Source organism: Gymnoscopelus microlampas, assembly GCF_963454915.1.
Source record: "Gymnoscopelus microlampas genome assembly, chromosome: 7".
NCBI classification, from domain to species: domain Eukaryota; kingdom Metazoa; phylum Chordata; class Actinopteri; order Myctophiformes; family Myctophidae; genus Gymnoscopelus; species Gymnoscopelus microlampas.
The window spans coordinates 41,304,253-41,322,422 of NC_139944.1; the positions used below are offsets into that span (position 1 = coordinate 41,304,253).

At 41.8% G+C, this 18,170-nt stretch overlaps 1 protein-coding gene across 2 annotated transcripts in view; it reads left to right on the forward strand.

Annotated features, from left to right (window-relative positions):
• Positions 1 to 17,929, forward strand: part of cdh4 (cadherin 4, type 1, R-cadherin (retinal)) — a 252,407-nt gene extending 234,478 nt beyond the window's left edge. The window contains exons 12-17 of one of the 2 annotated variants that reach the window (XM_084063062.1): positions 199 to 350; positions 2,623 to 2,859; positions 4,656 to 4,889; positions 7,893 to 8,032; positions 15,633 to 15,797; positions 16,152 to 17,929. In XM_084063062.1, the coding sequence (XP_083919188.1) occupies positions 199 to 350; positions 2,623 to 2,859; positions 4,656 to 4,889; positions 7,893 to 8,032; positions 15,633 to 15,797; positions 16,152 to 16,358 (1,135 nt within the window). In that variant the 3' untranslated portion in view covers positions 16,359 to 17,929. The remainder of the gene's footprint in view (positions 1 to 198; positions 351 to 2,622; positions 2,860 to 4,655; positions 4,890 to 7,892; positions 8,033 to 15,632; positions 15,798 to 16,151) is intronic. The other variant, XM_084063063.1, reaches the window with a different exon arrangement.
• The last annotated feature ends 241 nt before the right edge of the window (positions 17,930 to 18,170 follow it).

Genomic DNA, 18,170 nt, shown 5'->3' on the forward strand with positions numbered 1-18,170 from the left:
GAGGGGGAGAGAGGGACTGAGAGGGAGAGGGAGAAACACAGGGAGAGAGCCTATTTCACCCATACAATAACCTGGCCAATGCTGCGTACCGGAACCTGAACACACTGATCGGTGTGTCACTTTGTGATACGTTGTCAGCTCAATAACCTGGTGTGTGTGTGTGTGTGTGTGTGTGTGTGTGTGTGTGTGTGTGGGCAGGTACTCCAAGCTGTCGGACCCAGCTAACTGGCTGAGAATCAACAGGACCAATGGTCAAATCACCACCATGGCGCTGCTGGACAGAGAGTCCATGTACGTGAAAAACAACGTGTATGAGGCCACCTTCCTGGCCTTCGACAATGGTAAGTCTGGTAAGTCACATTGTGTGTGTGTGTGTGTGTGTGTGTGTGTGTGTGTGTGTGTGTGTGTGTGTGTGTGTGTGTGTGTGTGTGTGTGTGTGTGTGTGTGTGTGTGTGTGTGTGTGTGTGTGTGTGCGTGAGCGTGTGTGTGTGTGCATCATGAGGTGGAAACAAACATGTGGTGGAGTGAGTGCATGTGATTGCCCGCACATGTTTCACCTGTCTCCCCTGTGCATCTTGTGGAAAGCAGAGCTGTAGCAAAGTTGCATAGTAAAAGATTGCTTGCTCTGTGTAGGAAGGATTCTAGGTGTTTTTAGAATAAAAAAGAGAGATGTGTTTCCAGGGGAAGAGCTACTTCTATAATGTAGCCCTGAAGCACACCGATTTAAATCCAACAACGCGTTGACTACCTATTGATTCTTAAGCCTGGTCTCAACAAGGGGATATATTCTACTTTGATTGAAATTCCCTTTACTTATTCTGCTCAAGCGAGGCAAGAGGACCAACAAAGCACCGGGCCAATCATAACCGACATGTTGGTCGATGGGCCTTGAGGCTCTGTTCAGCAGACCTATACATACCAAATGCATCAACTTACTGCTGGATGGAAAAACCCAGTTGAACCCGCTTTGGTGAGCTGCTGGTTTAAGCTCCATCTATGCAGAACTGCATGGGAATGGGGGAGTGTGTATGTGGGAGATTTCTTTCTGGTTCTTTAGTTATGAAAAGCCCTCTCCAGCTTTACAAGACCTCCCATCAAGTGAAATCAGGTTATTAGAATTATTATGTTCCATGTGTTATATATGTTACTATGATATCCAGGCCAGAAAACTTTTAGCTAAGTAAAATAGCTGATTTTATCTACATACCAATGAACACGCTCGATCAAAATGACAGATTTGTCTCTGTTTTTTACTGATTGGTTTTGCACATCATGCATGATTTAATGCACATTTATTTTCAAGAACCATACTAGCCTTTTGACGTGTGTTTTTTTTTTTAAATATATTTTTCAATTGGAGATATATCGGCTTATTCATGATTGTTGTTAACATTGCTGAACCCTGTCCTCTACCTTTAGAATAAGGGTCAACCATAAAAATGTAATTCAACATGAAAAGGATTTTTCCTTTTATCTTTTACAGTTTCCTCTTGGCTCAGTTTTATCTGTCCACGTACTGTTAAATCCTAATCGCCTAAAATAACTGAGAATAATCGGACTGTGAAATTTTAATCTTTGACCACCTACACCTCCAAAGGTGCCATTTATGCATGTCCAAACTGTACATTGGCAAACCTCCCAAACCCTCAGAACATGCATAATAGAACACACACAATGTTACTATCCACCTATCCACTTGCAGCCCCGTAGCAACTTATGATGTAATATTGGTTCATAATGTAATAACCTAAATGTAATAAAAGCTCATAATGTAGTAATAAGCTCATAATTGAATAAATCATAATAAAATCATGAGTGCATAACGTAATAACGGATTTTTGCATAATGTAATATGTTACATTAAGAACCTTACGTAGCTGTAAATAACAGTTCATAATGTAACTGCTCATATTGTTGAGAAAAGTGTTACATCGTAATAATCAGTATCAGTATCATGGTCAGTATCATGTCAGTTCCAATGTTATTCACAGCACAACAGAGCCCTTTTCTTGTTTTGCATGATTCTGCTGTTTTGCACTTTGGCTCAGCACCAAAGACGGAGGATGTGCGTTATTTCTTTGACAGTATTATGTTCAGTATTATGTTCAGTATCATGGTCGGTATCATGGTCAGTATTATATATAGCAGTGGTTCTCAACCTTTTCAGGCCACGACCCCCCAAAATAATCATATTTTAACTGTGGACCCCCCGCCCTGATAAGCACTTGGAATTGTAGGCATTACATTTAGTTTGACTCGGTTCCACAGATAAATATTGTGAAAATAGCAGATCTAAAAGCGAGGCGTTGTGAGCTTGTTTGACCAGTTTTTATAGTCATCTGGGGACCCCCGCAAGATCAACTTTGCTTGCCCACAATAAGCTACCTGGCCTGGCGGATACTTCTGCATTTAAGTGGCTCCCCTATACTTTTCCTTTTTTATCTAAAGTTGTAACCCTAACCCTAGAATGTTTTGTTGGAAATCAGTTGCTTTTGTTAATCGACACTGTCGTATTATAAGGGATAAGCTCCCCCTCTCCCACCTCACTTCACTTCATTACTAACTTCCATCCTTCAATCTTCCTATTTCTCCCTGTCCCCTCCATCCCTTCCTCTCGCCCAGGCTCTCCTCAGGCCAGCGGGACAGGTACGCTACAGATCTACCTGATCGATGTCAACGATAACGCTCCTGTGCTGATGCCCAAGGGGGGCCAGGTGTGCGAGCGTGCGCGCCACAGCTCCAAGGTCAACATTACGGCCTCAGACGCTGATGCTGACCCCAACGTGGGGCCGTTCGTCTTTGAGCTGCCCTCCTTCCCCTCCAGCGTCCGCCGCAACTGGACCATCTCTCGACTCAACGGTAGGACATAGAGACCGACGACCTGACGCCATGCTTTATTTTTTGGCTGGGCACCAGCCATATACAATCATGGCAATATCTGTGACTGACCAACTGAGTGATCAAGTTGAATATAATGTAGCATTGTTCCATTGGCAGGCCTAGCAATGGACAACTAATCACAGATCAGTCGTCCCTCCAGTCTATGGGATGTAGTCTATTCTCAAATTAAGTCACAGCATTGGTTGGCCTAGCAACGGACCAGCCAATCAACAGTCATCACTCACAGTACTGCCTCTTATATTTCCCCATTGTTTTCAAGCATTCAGTTCAACTTAGTTACTTAGTTACAGTATTGAGCCGCAGTGCTGCATGTTCCATGTTGAAATATCTGCTACAAATACCCTGTCACATAAGTGGTGGTCACGTTAAGATGTTGTGATGAATTAAAATGGCCCAACTGGTCTTGCACCAGTACTGGTATTATGTCCACTGAATTAAATGATGCACTTACCGTGATGGATGCTGAAATGCCCACTGCACAGTGTCCACAGACAGGGCCCTCGAGGGACATCAAGGGAAAACAAAGTATTGTTCTAAACTGCAAAGAGAAATCTAAAGCTTTCACAAAGTGTCCCACCAAGCTCAGCGAGGGAGAATGCTACCGTCCGGTGTTGACGTATGATCTGTCGTTTGTGACAAATGAGATCCATTCATCTCTCTGTCCCCTGACCAAGCGATCTGTCACCTAATCCACCCAGATGGATGTATCACAGCGGTTGTCTTGAGGACAAATCTGATCACATACGTGGGTTCTTCTCCCACAGAGGCTCTTGTCTTATCATGATAGATGCTCAAGGTTATATGCTCTGTTTATGTCTTAAGAGCCCCCATGGCATGCATTTATGTGTCTGAACAATTGTGGTATTTTTTGGTCATGTCATAGCCGTTTTCCTTTAACCTGTCATTTGCTCCACACCCACACATGTGATGACTGACACCAAATCCAGATCCATCAAAATAGAAGTATATTTAAGAGTACTGACACAGAGGGCAGTATTATATCGTCTCTGTCGGGTATCCAAAACTGTTACTTTTCAAAAATAGCAAAAGTAGCTGATCTACAAGCTCAAAGCGTGTTTCGAGCTTGTGTATTTTGATCACGTAGGGCATTCATTTACGAAAAAACACAAAAAGTTAGAATATGGAGATAAGAGGTTTCTGTTCGACAGCAACAAAATACATTCAGATACAGCAGCAACATATCGTGGCTGTCGGGCACAAGCCTCTCCATCTCAATGTTTCAACTTTTTGTGTTTTCATAAACAACATTTTTGTGCAAAAGTAGTGAAATTACCATTGAACATGGTAGATCTGCTATTTTCGCTATGTTTGAAACATTTTGAAAGTGAACGTGATGTGTGTCTGTGGGATGTGTAAATATTGAACCAATGAAAGGTATATAACAAGAGCTTTGGCTAAGGGTTTTGGTCATGCAAGGTTTCTACCCGACAGCGACAATGTACTGTACATTCACTCACTCATATATTTGTCTTTCTCTTTCTTCCTTAAAGGGATATTTCACTTTTATGGAAGTTTGATGGAGTTTGAAGTTACAATGGATTTGTATGGAAAGGGGGTGTGTCTGACAAAATAAATATTGAATATCTAAATACTGAATCAAGCAACTTAAAAACTGTCTGGGGTGTTCACAAAAGCCTGAGTAGACGAGTTAAAGGTTAAAGGGGACCTTTAACTCCCCATCCCTGACATGCACACCTCCCTCCTTAACCCCACCCTCCATCTCCTTGTTGCAGGTGATTATGCCCAGTTGAGGCTGAAGATTCCTTACTTGGAGGGAGACGTGTATGAAATCCCCGTCATCGTCTCTGACTCGGGAAACCCTCCTTTGTCCAACCGCTCTGTGATCAGGGTCAAGGTGTGTCCCTGTGACGAGAACGGGGACTGTACCACGACGGGGGCCGTGGCAGCGGCAGGCCTGGGCACTGGAGCCATCATAGCCATACTCATCTGCATCATCATACTGCTCAGTGAGTATAGCTACAGTGTTTCCCAAATAGTGGCTCGGGATCCATGTTTGGGTCGTGGATCTTTTTTCATTGGTCATAAGTAAATATCCCTTGTTTTAATTTCCTAAATGTTTTTAATTAGTATTTCAAGATAAGTAAAAAAAAAAATCAACATTTCATGAATTCAAAATGAATTCATCATAAAGATTTTTTTTAAAGAAATAAAATAAAATAAAAAACATTCCATGACTTTCAAGAAGTAGTGAAAATAGCAGATCTACAAGTTTGTAGATCGGCCTTTTTTCACTAGTTTGGGTCACGGGGAGACATCAAATGTCTCTTTTTGGGAACCACTGGTATAGCAGATAACACAGGCCTGTACAAGTCCCAGTAATTGATTATTATTGACTATCTGCTAACACCAATACGATCCATAATTTAAAACCCATTGTCTTAGCCTGGAACCAGACGAATCTGCCAGTGGAAAATAAATGTGCCCTTGGTATTGTCTGGCCAGGCGAGGCTAGTCCAACTGGAGTAGATGATTTTGGGGAAACTCTTTCAAAGCCATCGATAAAGAAGACCACGCAGAGATATTGTTTGGCCATGCGAGGCTACCATTGTCTATTGTTGGCTGTTGTCTGTTGGGCTTATTCCAGTCTCCAGTTTAAATGGATACTACTGTACATGAAAAAATGACAATGTTTGTATTTATTAATTATCTTGTGTTGCCTTGAATACCTGCATACAACTGGGATACCTGGATCTCGTATGCTCAGTACATCCCAAACACATCTAGTGTTGCAATTTCTTTTTAAACATTCTGGAAAATACACCCTGCTGTTAGAGTGAAAAAGACTATGACGATGAACGATGCTATATCAGGATTGGAGGATTGGCTACCAATTATGCAATGTCTGTTCTCTGTAAAGGCAGGCAAGAGAACTTTTTAAGACAGGTATTCCAGGCAACACAGTGTTGGTAATTGATACAAATATGATAATCTCCAGACTGCAGACATGATTTTGATTTGGTTTCAAAGCATGTCGTTAATGGAGGAACACCTTTGTTCACATCACATTCTTTGTTTTAGTTTTTTGGTAGATTTGTGTAAAAGTGGTGGGGGAGAGATGAATCAGACGACATGTAACAAATACTGTATCCTCAAAGTATGCCTTGATCAGGTCCAATTTTCGTCTTGGATACCAGCTCCACAGCAGGGCACCACTACAAGGATAAAGAAAACACACAGGGTTCTCCTTCCATTCCGACATCTCGCCACTCCGACTAGTGGCTTCCGCGTGCGGTTAGGGTTAGGGTTAGGGTTAGGTATAGGGTTCGTCAACGTCGGAAAGGCAACATGTCGGAAAGGCGAAATGCACCCAAAACACACACACACACGCACGCGCACGCGCACGCACACACACACACACACACACACACACACACACACACGTCGCACGCACACGCACACGCACACGCACACGCGCACACACACACACACACACACACACACACACACACACACACACACACACACACACACACACACACACACGCTTTAAAGTTGTCCATCGAATCTGATGATGACATCCAGATGGCTCTCTCAGATGGCTGGAGAGTCCAATCCTGGAAGGAGATATTCTATCACTGGTGTGGCATATGTAGGTTGTAGTGGTGGCAGTAGTACTGGCAGTCATGGGTGTGTTCCCTCTAAGTGTTTTTTGGATAACCGGAAGAGTGGGAACCTGAGAAGTCTGGGCACCTCAATGTTAAATTGGCTTTGATGTGCTTTGTGCGTTCCCCCGCTCTTAGTCACTGAACTGACAGCATGCGCTGCTCAACTTTGGTCTAGCTGCAGGAATCTGATCCCAGGATAGTCTAATCATCGCAGCACTTCATGCTTTTCTCTATTCTGATCAGCACTCAGCATGGGTCTTCCCGGATCGACTCAGGTATTACGCATAATGACAAACAGACCCGAGATCCAAGGTAATAGAATCGGTCCCAACCCGGCCCGAGAGATTGTGGTAAAACATTGACCGGGATCAGTACGGGTCTCTGGTCCTGTCGGGTATTTTCGGAGCTCTACCATACAGCACTCTGCGGGACAATCGGTCTTGGGACACTTGGATCACGTGTCCAAGCCAGAACAGTTGGTGATGGGTGATCGTGGCCTCAATACTCTTGCAGTTGGTCTTTCCAAGTATTTCAGTACGAGGCACACAATCAGGCCAGGATGCGATGTAGGCATCCCATATGGAAGCGCTCCTGGGACTTGATGTGACAGCTGTATGTGGTCCATGCTTCACAGCTGTAGAGGAGGGTGGTGATACAGACAGCCTCGTAGACAGCTACCTTGGTGTGTAGGTGGAGGTTATTATTCTCGAAGACCTGGCGTCGCAGTCTCCCAAAGGCAGCTGATGCTTGCCTGATGGTGAAGACAGGCAGAGTGTGTGGGGTACTTGAACTCCATTGGCACGGCAGGCTACTTCTGTCTTGGTGGTGTTAACAGACAGGCCCATAGCATCCTGCTGCAAGCCCTAAGGATGGACTGAGGATACTCTGGAGAGTGTGGCACAAGAGCACAGTCATCTACATACTGCAGCTCGAGGACCCGTTGTCTAGAATGTTTGCCTGATGTTAAAGAGGTTTATGTCCAGCCTGAAATCCACATGCCACTGCTATACTCAAGCTCCTCATGATTCTCTCTCTCTCTCTCTCTCTCTCTCTCTCTCTCTCTCTCTCTCTCTCTCTCTCTCTCTCTCTCTCTCTCTCTCTCTCTCTCTCTCTCTCTCTCTCTCTCTCTCTCTCTCTCTCTCTCTCTCTCTCTCTCTCTCTCTCTCTCTCTCTCTCTCTCTCTCTCTCTCTCTCTCTCTCTCTCTCTCTCTCTCTCTCTCTCTCTCTCTCTCTCTCTCTCTCTCTCTCTCTCTCTCTCTCAAAACTGTTAGTGCAACTAACTTTGCGTTCAGTTATCACAGCTGTGCTGAGCTGCGGTACATCTTACCTCTGTGTATCTTGCAGCCATGGTGTTACTGTTCGTAGTGTGGATGAAACGCAGGGAGAAGGAGCGACAGGCAAAGCCTCTGCTCATCGACCCTGAAGACGATGTCAGAGACAACATCCTCAAGTACGACGAGGAGGGAGGCGGAGAGGAGGACCAGGTATGCACACGCGCGCACGCACAAGATGCAGTATTTTAAATACATGTACTTAAAATGATACTGACATGGCATCATGGTCCTGGTGTCAATGTATTTTCAAAATACAAAATACATATTTGTATCTCAAATACATTTCTCAGACATAGCCTGGAAACCAGATGAATCTGCCACACCCTTAGTCTGATCTTAGACCAGTATTTTGTATTTCTATTTATTTATTAAAAAAATCCTTTTTTATGTATTTTCACCCCATCTCTGCGCACGCACACACACATGCATACTTACATCATTTGCACATGTAATATCAAGAGAAAGCCGTGAAACATGTGTTTAACTGGGAACAGGTTAATTTATTCTTTGTGTTGAATTATCTGCTGAACGGTTCATGTCCTTAAAGTAGCAGGCCGTCCACGACAGCCAAGTAAATGGGCCACTTATTTTAGCCCTCAGATCAACTTTATTGTCCCACAATTCGCTGATGCACATGTCACATGAAGACTACCGCTTATGGGTCACAACAAAATAAGTCCTTCATTATAATTATGGGTAGCACTTTACAATAATGACCCGTTATAAAGCATTTATAAACGTTTATAAGTAGTTTGTAGACTATTAACAAATCATTAACAACCTGTTTGTTGACATTTGTAAATGATTACTAAAACCTTTATAACTACAGTTACAAATCATTTGTAAAGTATTAGTAAGTAGTGAACTATTCATGAATAAGCCATTTATATACATCTGTAAAAGATTATTAAATCATTTGTAACGACCCATTCTAAAGCATTTATAAACGTTTATAAGCAGTTTGTAGACTATTAACAAATCATTAACAACCTGTTTATTGAAAAAAAAAACCTTTATAACTACGGTTACAAATCATCTATAAAGGTATTAGTAACTATTCATGAATAAGCCATGTATAATACATCTGTAAATGATTATTAAATCATTTGTAACTGATGTTACATAATATATACAAGCTATTGGTAGCTTGTTCATGTTTAACATATGCTTTGTTAAACATTCCTAAAGTATCTATAAATCCTTAGTACATGTTATTATGTGCCCTACAGTAAAGTGAAGACAGTTCATCATTTATGACGGTCTGTTAATGTGGACTTTCTCCTTACCTGTTGCAAACTACCTGGCTTTCATGAATGCAGACACCAAACAATTACTAGAATTATCATTCATGTTAAGCAAATGATGCGTAAGACATTCGTAAAGAGTATGTAAACCATTTGCAGACGTTATCATGAGCCTGAGCCTAGTTGCTTCTTTTGGGCTTGTTTTCATAGACCTGTCCGCTTGTTTCTTTTGCAAAATCTGGCAACACACTGATTACCTGCATTACACCTGCAGTAGCCTACTAGGGAGGAGGTGAACAGTGATGCAGTTGCAGACTGGACAGAAATATGTCTAATTCATGTTTTATGTGTTTTAACTGTCTTGTTGCAGGTGATCGAGGTAACATAAAATGGCTAATCTTACACACATGAAGTAGCATTATGACTAGGGGGTATTTTGATGGTGGCTGTTTGTATCCACAATGTTTGTTTTGATGTGTAGGCTAGTAATGTCCTCCATGCTTAGCAGTTTAGCTTAGCAGCTAAAGCTAACTTGCACTGGGAGGTGGTGACTGCAGAGGCTCCAAGCTGCTACTCTGTGATTCTGTTGTGATTAATTTCTTTGTTTAAATGTCAGTGTGTGTGCTGTGGCCAAGAGTTGCTACATTTTATATCTTAATAAATTGTTGTATACTTGTATACTATATAACGTTACTTTTGCCACTTTTTGCCAGGAGCCAGAGAGGAAGGGGTGGAGCTAGAGAGAGGAAGGGGCGGAGCTAGAGGGGGAAAGGGCGGAGCCAGAGAGGAAGGGGCGGAGCTAGAGAGAGGAAGGGGTGGGGCTAGAGGGGAAGGGGCGGTGCTAGAGAGACACTATAATATAGACACTGACACTATATATAATATAGACACTATATTATAGTGACACTAACACTATAATATAGAGACACTATAATATAGTGACACTAACACTATAATATTGACACACTAACACTATAATCTATAATATAGACACTATTAGTAAGTATATTAGTTAGTTATATATTAGTATTAGTAAGTATATTAGTTATGCGATAGTAGTTAGTTATATATTAGTATTAGTAAGTATATTAGTTAGTTATATATTAGTATTAGTAAGTATATTAGTTAGTTATATATTAGTATTAGTAAGTATATTAGTTAGTTATATATTAGTAAGTATGTTAGTTAGTTATATATTAGTATTAGTAAGTATATAGAAAAACAAGTTAAAACCGTTTCGGTGAAATAAATTTTACCGAAACGAAAATTACCAATCGACTCTAAATTGCCTGAAACGTACTCCTAACAGTTTTTTGGGGGGACGATTTTGGCCTCCACACTTAGTGATTTTTTCGGATTTAACTTTCGTTTCTGTAAAATAAATTTTACCGAAACGAAAATAACCAATCAACTCTAAATTGCCTGAAACGTACTCCTAACAGGTTTTTGGAGTTTTTTGGGGGGACGATTTTGGCCTCCACACTTAGTGATTTTTTCGGATTTAACTTTCGTTTTGGTAGTGACAAACTTTCGTTTCGGTAGTGACACAATGGTGAAAAAATAAATTTACTAAGTCCAGAGCTCGATGAATGTTAGGGACCAAAAAAGTCATTACAAAGTACTACCAATCAACTCTAAATTGGCTGAAACGTACTCCTAACAGGTTTTTGGGGGGACGATTTTGGCCTCCACACTTAGTGATTTTTTCGGATTTAACTTTCGTTTCGGTAGTGACAAACTTTCATTTCGGTAGTGACACAATGGTGAAAAAATAAATTTACTAAGTCCAGAGCTCGATGAATGTTAGGGACCAAAAAAGTCACTACAAAGTACTACCAATCAACTCTAAATTGCCTGAAACGTACTCCTAACAGGTTTTTTGGGGGACGATTTTGGCCTCCACACTTAGTGATTTTTTCGGATTTAACTTTCGTTTCGGTGGTGACCAACTTTTGTTTCGGTAGTTTGATTACAAAATGTAAGTTGTGTAAAAAATAATCGGACTATACTAAGTTGTTATTTGTTTGTTTAAGTCAGGCTATACTCTACTCAGAGTCATAAGTTTACAAAATGTACTAAAGTACAGTGAACGTCTGTGCGGTTTGTCTTCATCACTGAAAATAACGTACATGTAAACTGATATAAAACTGCTGTCATGTGCAGTTGGGGTGAAGAAACACAACCATTTCACTCCTAATAATACCTATTTGATTTGACATCCTGACTTGCTGCTGTAGCTGAGGCTTGAACCTGTTACCTGCGGCTCACTAGTCAGTGACTCTATCCATTCACCTACAGCTGTTTCCTTGGAATCTGTGGTTCTGAAACGATTTGTTGTCAACCCCCCAAATTGACATGTATTTGGGCAGTGGACCCCAATGTGAAAAGATGTAGTGTCAGGGCCCCCCATGAAAAAGATTTATATTTATGCTGTAACACATTTTTTAAAGTTATTTGTCTTGTTTGTTGTTCAAGTCAAAGCACCAGGAAGGCTGTACTTGTCAGCCATCTGTTAGCTCAATGGGTTGAGACGCAGTATACATGATCCAGAGGCCATGAGTTCAAATCCCATTGATGTCTTTCCTATGATTCTTTCCTTTGCAGACTGGCTTCCAGAAGATACACCTGAAAACTACCAGGAAGGCTGTAGTTGTCAGCCATCTGTTAGCTCAATGGGTTGAGACGCAGTATTCATGATCCAGAGGCCATGAGTTCAAATCCCATTGATGTCTTTCCTATGATTCTTTCCTTTGAAGACTGGCTTCCAGAAGATCAACTGAAAACTACCAGGAAGGCTGTACTTGTCAGCCATCTGTTAGCTCAATGGATTGAGACGCAGTATACATGATCCAGAGGCCATGAGTTCAAATCCCACTGGTGTCTTTACTGTGATGCTTTCCTTTGCAGACTAACTTCTAGAAAAACAAGTTAAAACCACCAGGAAACCTGTAACTCTCAGCCAACAGCTTAGCTCAACTGGTAGAGCGTCTGTCCAATAACATGACTTGACCTGACTTGAGTGGGTTCGATTCCCACTCGAGTCAAGTGTCCCCGGTATCTTGGGGCAACGGATAAATTGACTGATATCCTTAGTGATGCTTCCCTTTGCAGACTAACTTCTAGAAAACAAGTTAAAACCACCAGGAAACCTGTAACTCTCAGCCAACAGCATAGCTGGACTGGTAGAGCGTCTGTCCAATAACATGACTTGACTTGAGTGGGTTCGATTCCCACTCGAGTCAAGTGTCCCAGGTAACTTGGGGCAACGGATAAATTGACTGAGATCCGTAGAATAACTTGTAGGAGTGTGCTGGTTCAAATCCAGTACAACCCAGGACCGAGCGGTCCTGGGTTCGATTCCCACTAACGTCAAGTCCCCGGTAAATTGAGGCAGCGGATAAATTGACTGAATTGACTCAGTAACTGAGACCGAAGTGGCCAGATTCGGTTTCAGTTACTAAGGTGGTGACTGGATTTGAACCAGCACACTCCTACAAGTTATTCTACGGATATCAGTCAATTTATCCGTTGCCCCAAGTTACCGGGGACACTTGCCTCGAGTGGGAATCCCACTCAAGTCAAGTCAAGTCATGTTATTGGACAGACGCTCTACCAGTCGAGCTATGCTGTTGGCTGAGAGTTACAGGTTTCCTGGTGGTTTTAACTTGTTTTTCTAGAAGTTATTCTGCAAAGGGAAGCATCACGAAGAATATCAGTCAATTTATCCGTTGCCCCAAGTTACCGGGGACACATGACTCGGAGTGGGAATCGAACCCACTCAAGGAAAGAATCATAGGAAAGACATCAATGGGATTTGAACTCATGGCCTCTGGATCATGAATACTGCGTCTCAACCCATTGAGCTAACAGATGGCTGACAAGTACAGCCTTCCTGGTAGTTTTCAGTTGATCTTCTGGCAGCCAGTCTGCAAAGGAAAGAATCATAGGAAAGACATCAATGGGATTTGAACTCATGGCCTCTGGATCATGTATACTGCGTCTCAACCCATTGAGCTAACAGTTGGATGACAAATATAGCCTTCCTGGTAGTTTTCAGTTGATCTTCTGGAAGCCAGTCTGCAAAGGAAAGAATCATAGGAAAGACATCAATGGGATTTGAACTCATGGCCTCTGGATCATGAATACTGCGTCTCAACCCATTGAGCTAACAGATGGCTGACAAGTACAGCCTTCCTGGTAGTTTTCAGTTGATCTTCTGGAAGCCAGTCTGCAAAGGAAAGAATCATAGGAAAGACATCAATGGGATTTGAACTCATGGCCTCTGGATCATGTATACTGCGTCTCAACCCATTGAGCTAACAGTTGGATGACAAATATAGCCTTCCTGGTAGTTTTCACTTGATCTTCTGGAAGCCAGTCTGCAAAGGAAAGAATCATAGGAATGACATCAATGGGATTTGAACTCATGGTCTCTGGATCATGAATACTGCGTCTAAACCCATTGAGCTAACAGATGGCTGACAAGGTGCTTTGACTTGAACAACAAACAAGACAAATAACTTTAAAAAAATGTGTTACAGCATAAATATAAATCTTTTTCATGGGGGGCCCTGACACTACATCTTTTCACATTGGGGTCCACTGCCCAAATACATGTCAAATTGGGGGGTTGACAACAAAAAGTTTCAGAACCACAGATTCCAAGGAAACAGCTGTAGGTGAATGGATAGAGTCACTGACTAGTGAGCCGCAGGTAACAGGTTCAAGCCTCAGCTACAGCAGCAAGTCAGGATGTCGTATCAAATAGGTATTATTAGGAGTGAAATGGTTGTGTTTCTTCACCCCAACTGCACATGACAGCAGTTTTATATCAGTTTACATGTACGTTATTTTCAGTGATGAAGACAAACCGCACAGACGTTCACTGTACTTTAGTACATTTTGTAAACTTATGACTCTGAGTAGAGTATAGCCTGACTTAAACAAATAACAACTTAGTATAGTCCGATTATTTTTTACACAACTTACATTTTGTAATCAAACTACCGAAACGAAAGTTGGTCACCACCGAAACGAAAGTTAAATCCGAAAAAATCACTAAGTGTGGAGGCCAAAATCGTCCCCCCAAAAACCTGTTAGGAGTACGTTTCAGGCAATTTAGAGTTGATTGGTAGTACTTTGTAGTGACTTTTTTTGGTCCCTAACATTCATCGAGCTCTGGACTTAGTACATTTATTTTTTCACCATTGTGTCACTACCGAAACGAAAGTTAAATCCGAAAAAATCACTAAGTGTGGAGGCCAAAATACTCCCTCCAAAAACCTGTTAGGAGTACGTTTCAGGCAATTTAGAGTTGATTGGTTATTTTCATTTCGGTAAAATTTATTTTACAGAAACGAAAGTTAAATCCGAAAAAATCACTAAGTGTGGAGGCCAAAATCGTCCCCCCAAAAAACTGTTAGGAGTACGTTTTAGGCAATTTAGAGTCGATTGGTAATTTTCGTTTCGGTAAAATTTATTTCACCGAAACGGTTTTAACTTGTTTTTCTATATACTTACTAATACTAATATATAACTAACTAACATACTTACTAATATATAACTAACTAATATACTTACTAATACTAATATATAACTAACTAATATACTTACTAATACTAATATATAACTAACTAATATACTTACTAATACTAATATATAACTAACTACTATCGCATAACTAATATACTTACTAATACTAATATATAACTAACTAATATACTTACTAATAGTGTCTATATTATAGATTATAGTGTTAGTGTTACTATATTATAGTGTCTCTATATTATAGTGTTAGTGTCACTATAACATAGTGTCTATATTATATATAGTGTCAGTGTCTATATTATAGTGTCTCTCTAGCACCGCCCCTTCCCCTCTGGCTCCGCCCTTTCCCCCTCTAGCTCCGCCTCTCTAGCGCCGCCCCTTCCTCTCTCTAGCTCCACCCCTTCCTCTCTGGCTCCTGGCAAAAAGTGGCAAAAGTAACGTTATATAGTATACAAGTATACAACAATTTATTAAGATATAAAATGTAGCAACTCTTGGCCACAGCACACACACTGACATTTAAACAAAGAAATTAATCACAACAGAATCACAGAGTAGCAGCTTGGAGCCTCTGCAGTCACCACCTCCCAGTGCAAGTTAGCTTTAGCTGCTAAGCTAAACTGCTAAGCATGGAGGACATTACTAGCCTACACATCAAAACAAACATTGTGGATACAAACAGCCACCATCAAAATACCCCCTAGTCATAATGCTACTTCACTACTTACTAATACTTTACAAATGATTTGTAACTGTAGTTATAAAGGTTTTAGTAATCATTTACGAATGTCAACAAACAGGTTGTTAATGATTTGTTAATAGTCTACAAACTACTTATAAACGTTTATAAATGCTTTATAATGGGTCATTATTGTAAAGTGCTACCTAATTATGTATTCTTTTGTCAGGGACAGCAGAAGACCCAAACATTCTTTCACTGATCTTTGTCTCCAATGCAGGACTATGACCTGAGCCAGCTACAGCAACCTGAGTCTCTGGACCACATCATCAACAAACCGTCAGGAGTGCGGCGGGTGGATGAGAGACCTGTGATTTCTGAGTCCCAGTACCCTGTCAGACCCAGTCTGCCTCACCCTGGAGACATAGGAGACTTTATTAACGATGTATGTTTACTGATGGACAACAAATTACACCACTGTGTGTGAGTGTGTGTGTGTGTGTGTGTGTGTGTGTGTGTGTGTGTGTGTGTGTGTGTGTGTGTGTGTGTGTGTGTGTGTGTGTGTGTGTGTGTGTGTGTGTGTGTGTCTGATTCAGCAAAAATGTCTCTTAATGGATTTTTCTTTTATTTAGTTTCTGCATGCGTTGGCTGTTTCCGAATGTAGCCTAGCTTGTTTGCACCCCTTAGAGTGATGATAAAAACGAAAGCGTGACGCGCTGTTCATTTCAGCCCATGATGTGTCACTCATAGGAAAACAGATTACAGCCATTCACATCTTTCCCATCTTTTCTCCGGGCAGGGTCTGCGGGCGGCGGACAATGACCCCACAGCCCCTCCCTACGACTCCCTGCTGGTGTTCGACTACGAGGGCAGCGGCTCCACCGCCGGCTCCGTCAGCTCGCTCAACTCCACCAGCTCAGGGGACCAGGACTATGACTACCTCAACGACTGGGGCCCTCGCTTCAAGAAGCTGGCTGACCTCTACGGAGGAGGGGATGATGACTGAGGGAGAGGAAGCGGTGTGGCGCCGGGGAAGGGGCCGGGGGAAGGCGGGGTTGGTCTCAGACGGATCGCCCCTCGAAACCACGGCCAGGGCCCAAGAACATGACATTGTAGACATGTGAGGACTGGACCCTTACGTGTGCTGTGTTAGTTAGTACACAGCAACCAAGCTCTCTCACACACATGAGCTCCACTGCAATGCAACTGTATTCTGGCTTTGATTTGTTTTTAGTGGCAAGTTTTTAGTGTGATCTTTCGTTTCTCACCGTGCTGGACCTGGAACTCTCTGGGGACAAATCAAGGCAGTCATGAAAGTGATGCGAGTGTCAAAGTGATACACTCCGACTTGGTTACTGGGACGAAACCATCTTTCACTTTAGTCTCACACTGAAAAGAATGTTCCGGGAAGACTCTGACTCTCTCTTTCACTCTGTCAACTTGAATTTCCTTAGAACAGAAGCACTGTCGTTTTTTAAAGTGCCTTTTGTGGTGTGTTTTTGTATCAGACTCCTGCTATCTCAGGGTCGGTTGCCATTCGAGCGGTTTCGGGCGGCACGTTCCCTCCTGACTCCCCCCCCAGCCCACCCCACAAGCCCCCATCTCAACCCGCCTGTCTCTCCCAAGTCCCCTTCACAATGGTGCAAATGACCAACCCAAACAGCCAATCAAAATACAGAAGGACACACTGGGGACATGCTACACGCACCCAATTGGCATTTAAAAAAAAAGAGAAAAAAAAGAGAAAAAAACAGAACAAAAAAACAAGCCAATGGGAGTTGTTTTTGGAGGAATGAAGCCACCCTCTGCTGTAAGGACCTGCTGAGTGTCTTGTGTCATCTGGTGTGACTGTTTTTATACATACCTGACCTGTGGGGGTTTTCTAAATTAGTGGAGAATGCCTGCCTTTCCTCTGTGGACTCGTGAGTCTAGGAGCCTTTATGTTCAGACGCTTGCCTGCCCTGTACGGTTTTCTGTTGCTTTCTCCACAGTGTAAAGCATATATAGGCATGATCTGCGTAGTAAGACAAAGTGTGAGAAGCAGCAGCTTTGAGAGAAGACACTGGAGAAGTATTGGAAGGATTTTACTCGCCTTGAACATTCCCTTTTTTTATAGGTCAATGAAACTATTAAAAGGTGCATGATTTTCTTTTTCCCAAAAATGTTTTACTCAACGCACTTGTTACTATGTGGTGAGAATGTGAACATAGTCAGCGGAAACTATATGAATATACTCTGTATAAAGACACTGAGAAAATAAAAAAAATACTGTAAGATACCTATTTTTGAAGTATTAATAACATAAAAGTTGCTGCTCTCTTTCTCAAGTTCTTCAGTGGGCTTAAGGATAGTTCTTTTCTGTCTTTTATTTGTTTCCCCATTCATTTTCTGTATGTGTGCTATCTCCATTTCATTCCATCTTTAGGTTTAGCGTTTACTTCCTTACTTTGCACCAGATGCCTGCTTATGTATTTCCGTTTCCATTTGGCGGATCAATTTAGAAGAATTTTAAGAACGCTTTGTTATACTCCTGTTTTTTATATATAAAAACAGCCTTTCCCTCTTGCTCTGTAATGTCTTTGACAACATGTTCTCTTCTGACAGCCTCTGGACCTGGGACAGTGACAGATTCAATAGCCATGCCTGCTGATAGTTGTTCTATTATACGGTGTATCAGAATTCTTTTCTTAATTCATCTAGATACTGGATATGTGCTTTAGAAAATAAACAATACATTTTGAAAATGTGCCAGTAACGTTTTTGAAGATTCACCTTTGAGACATATTGTTCAGTACAATATACTATAGTACCAGCCGTT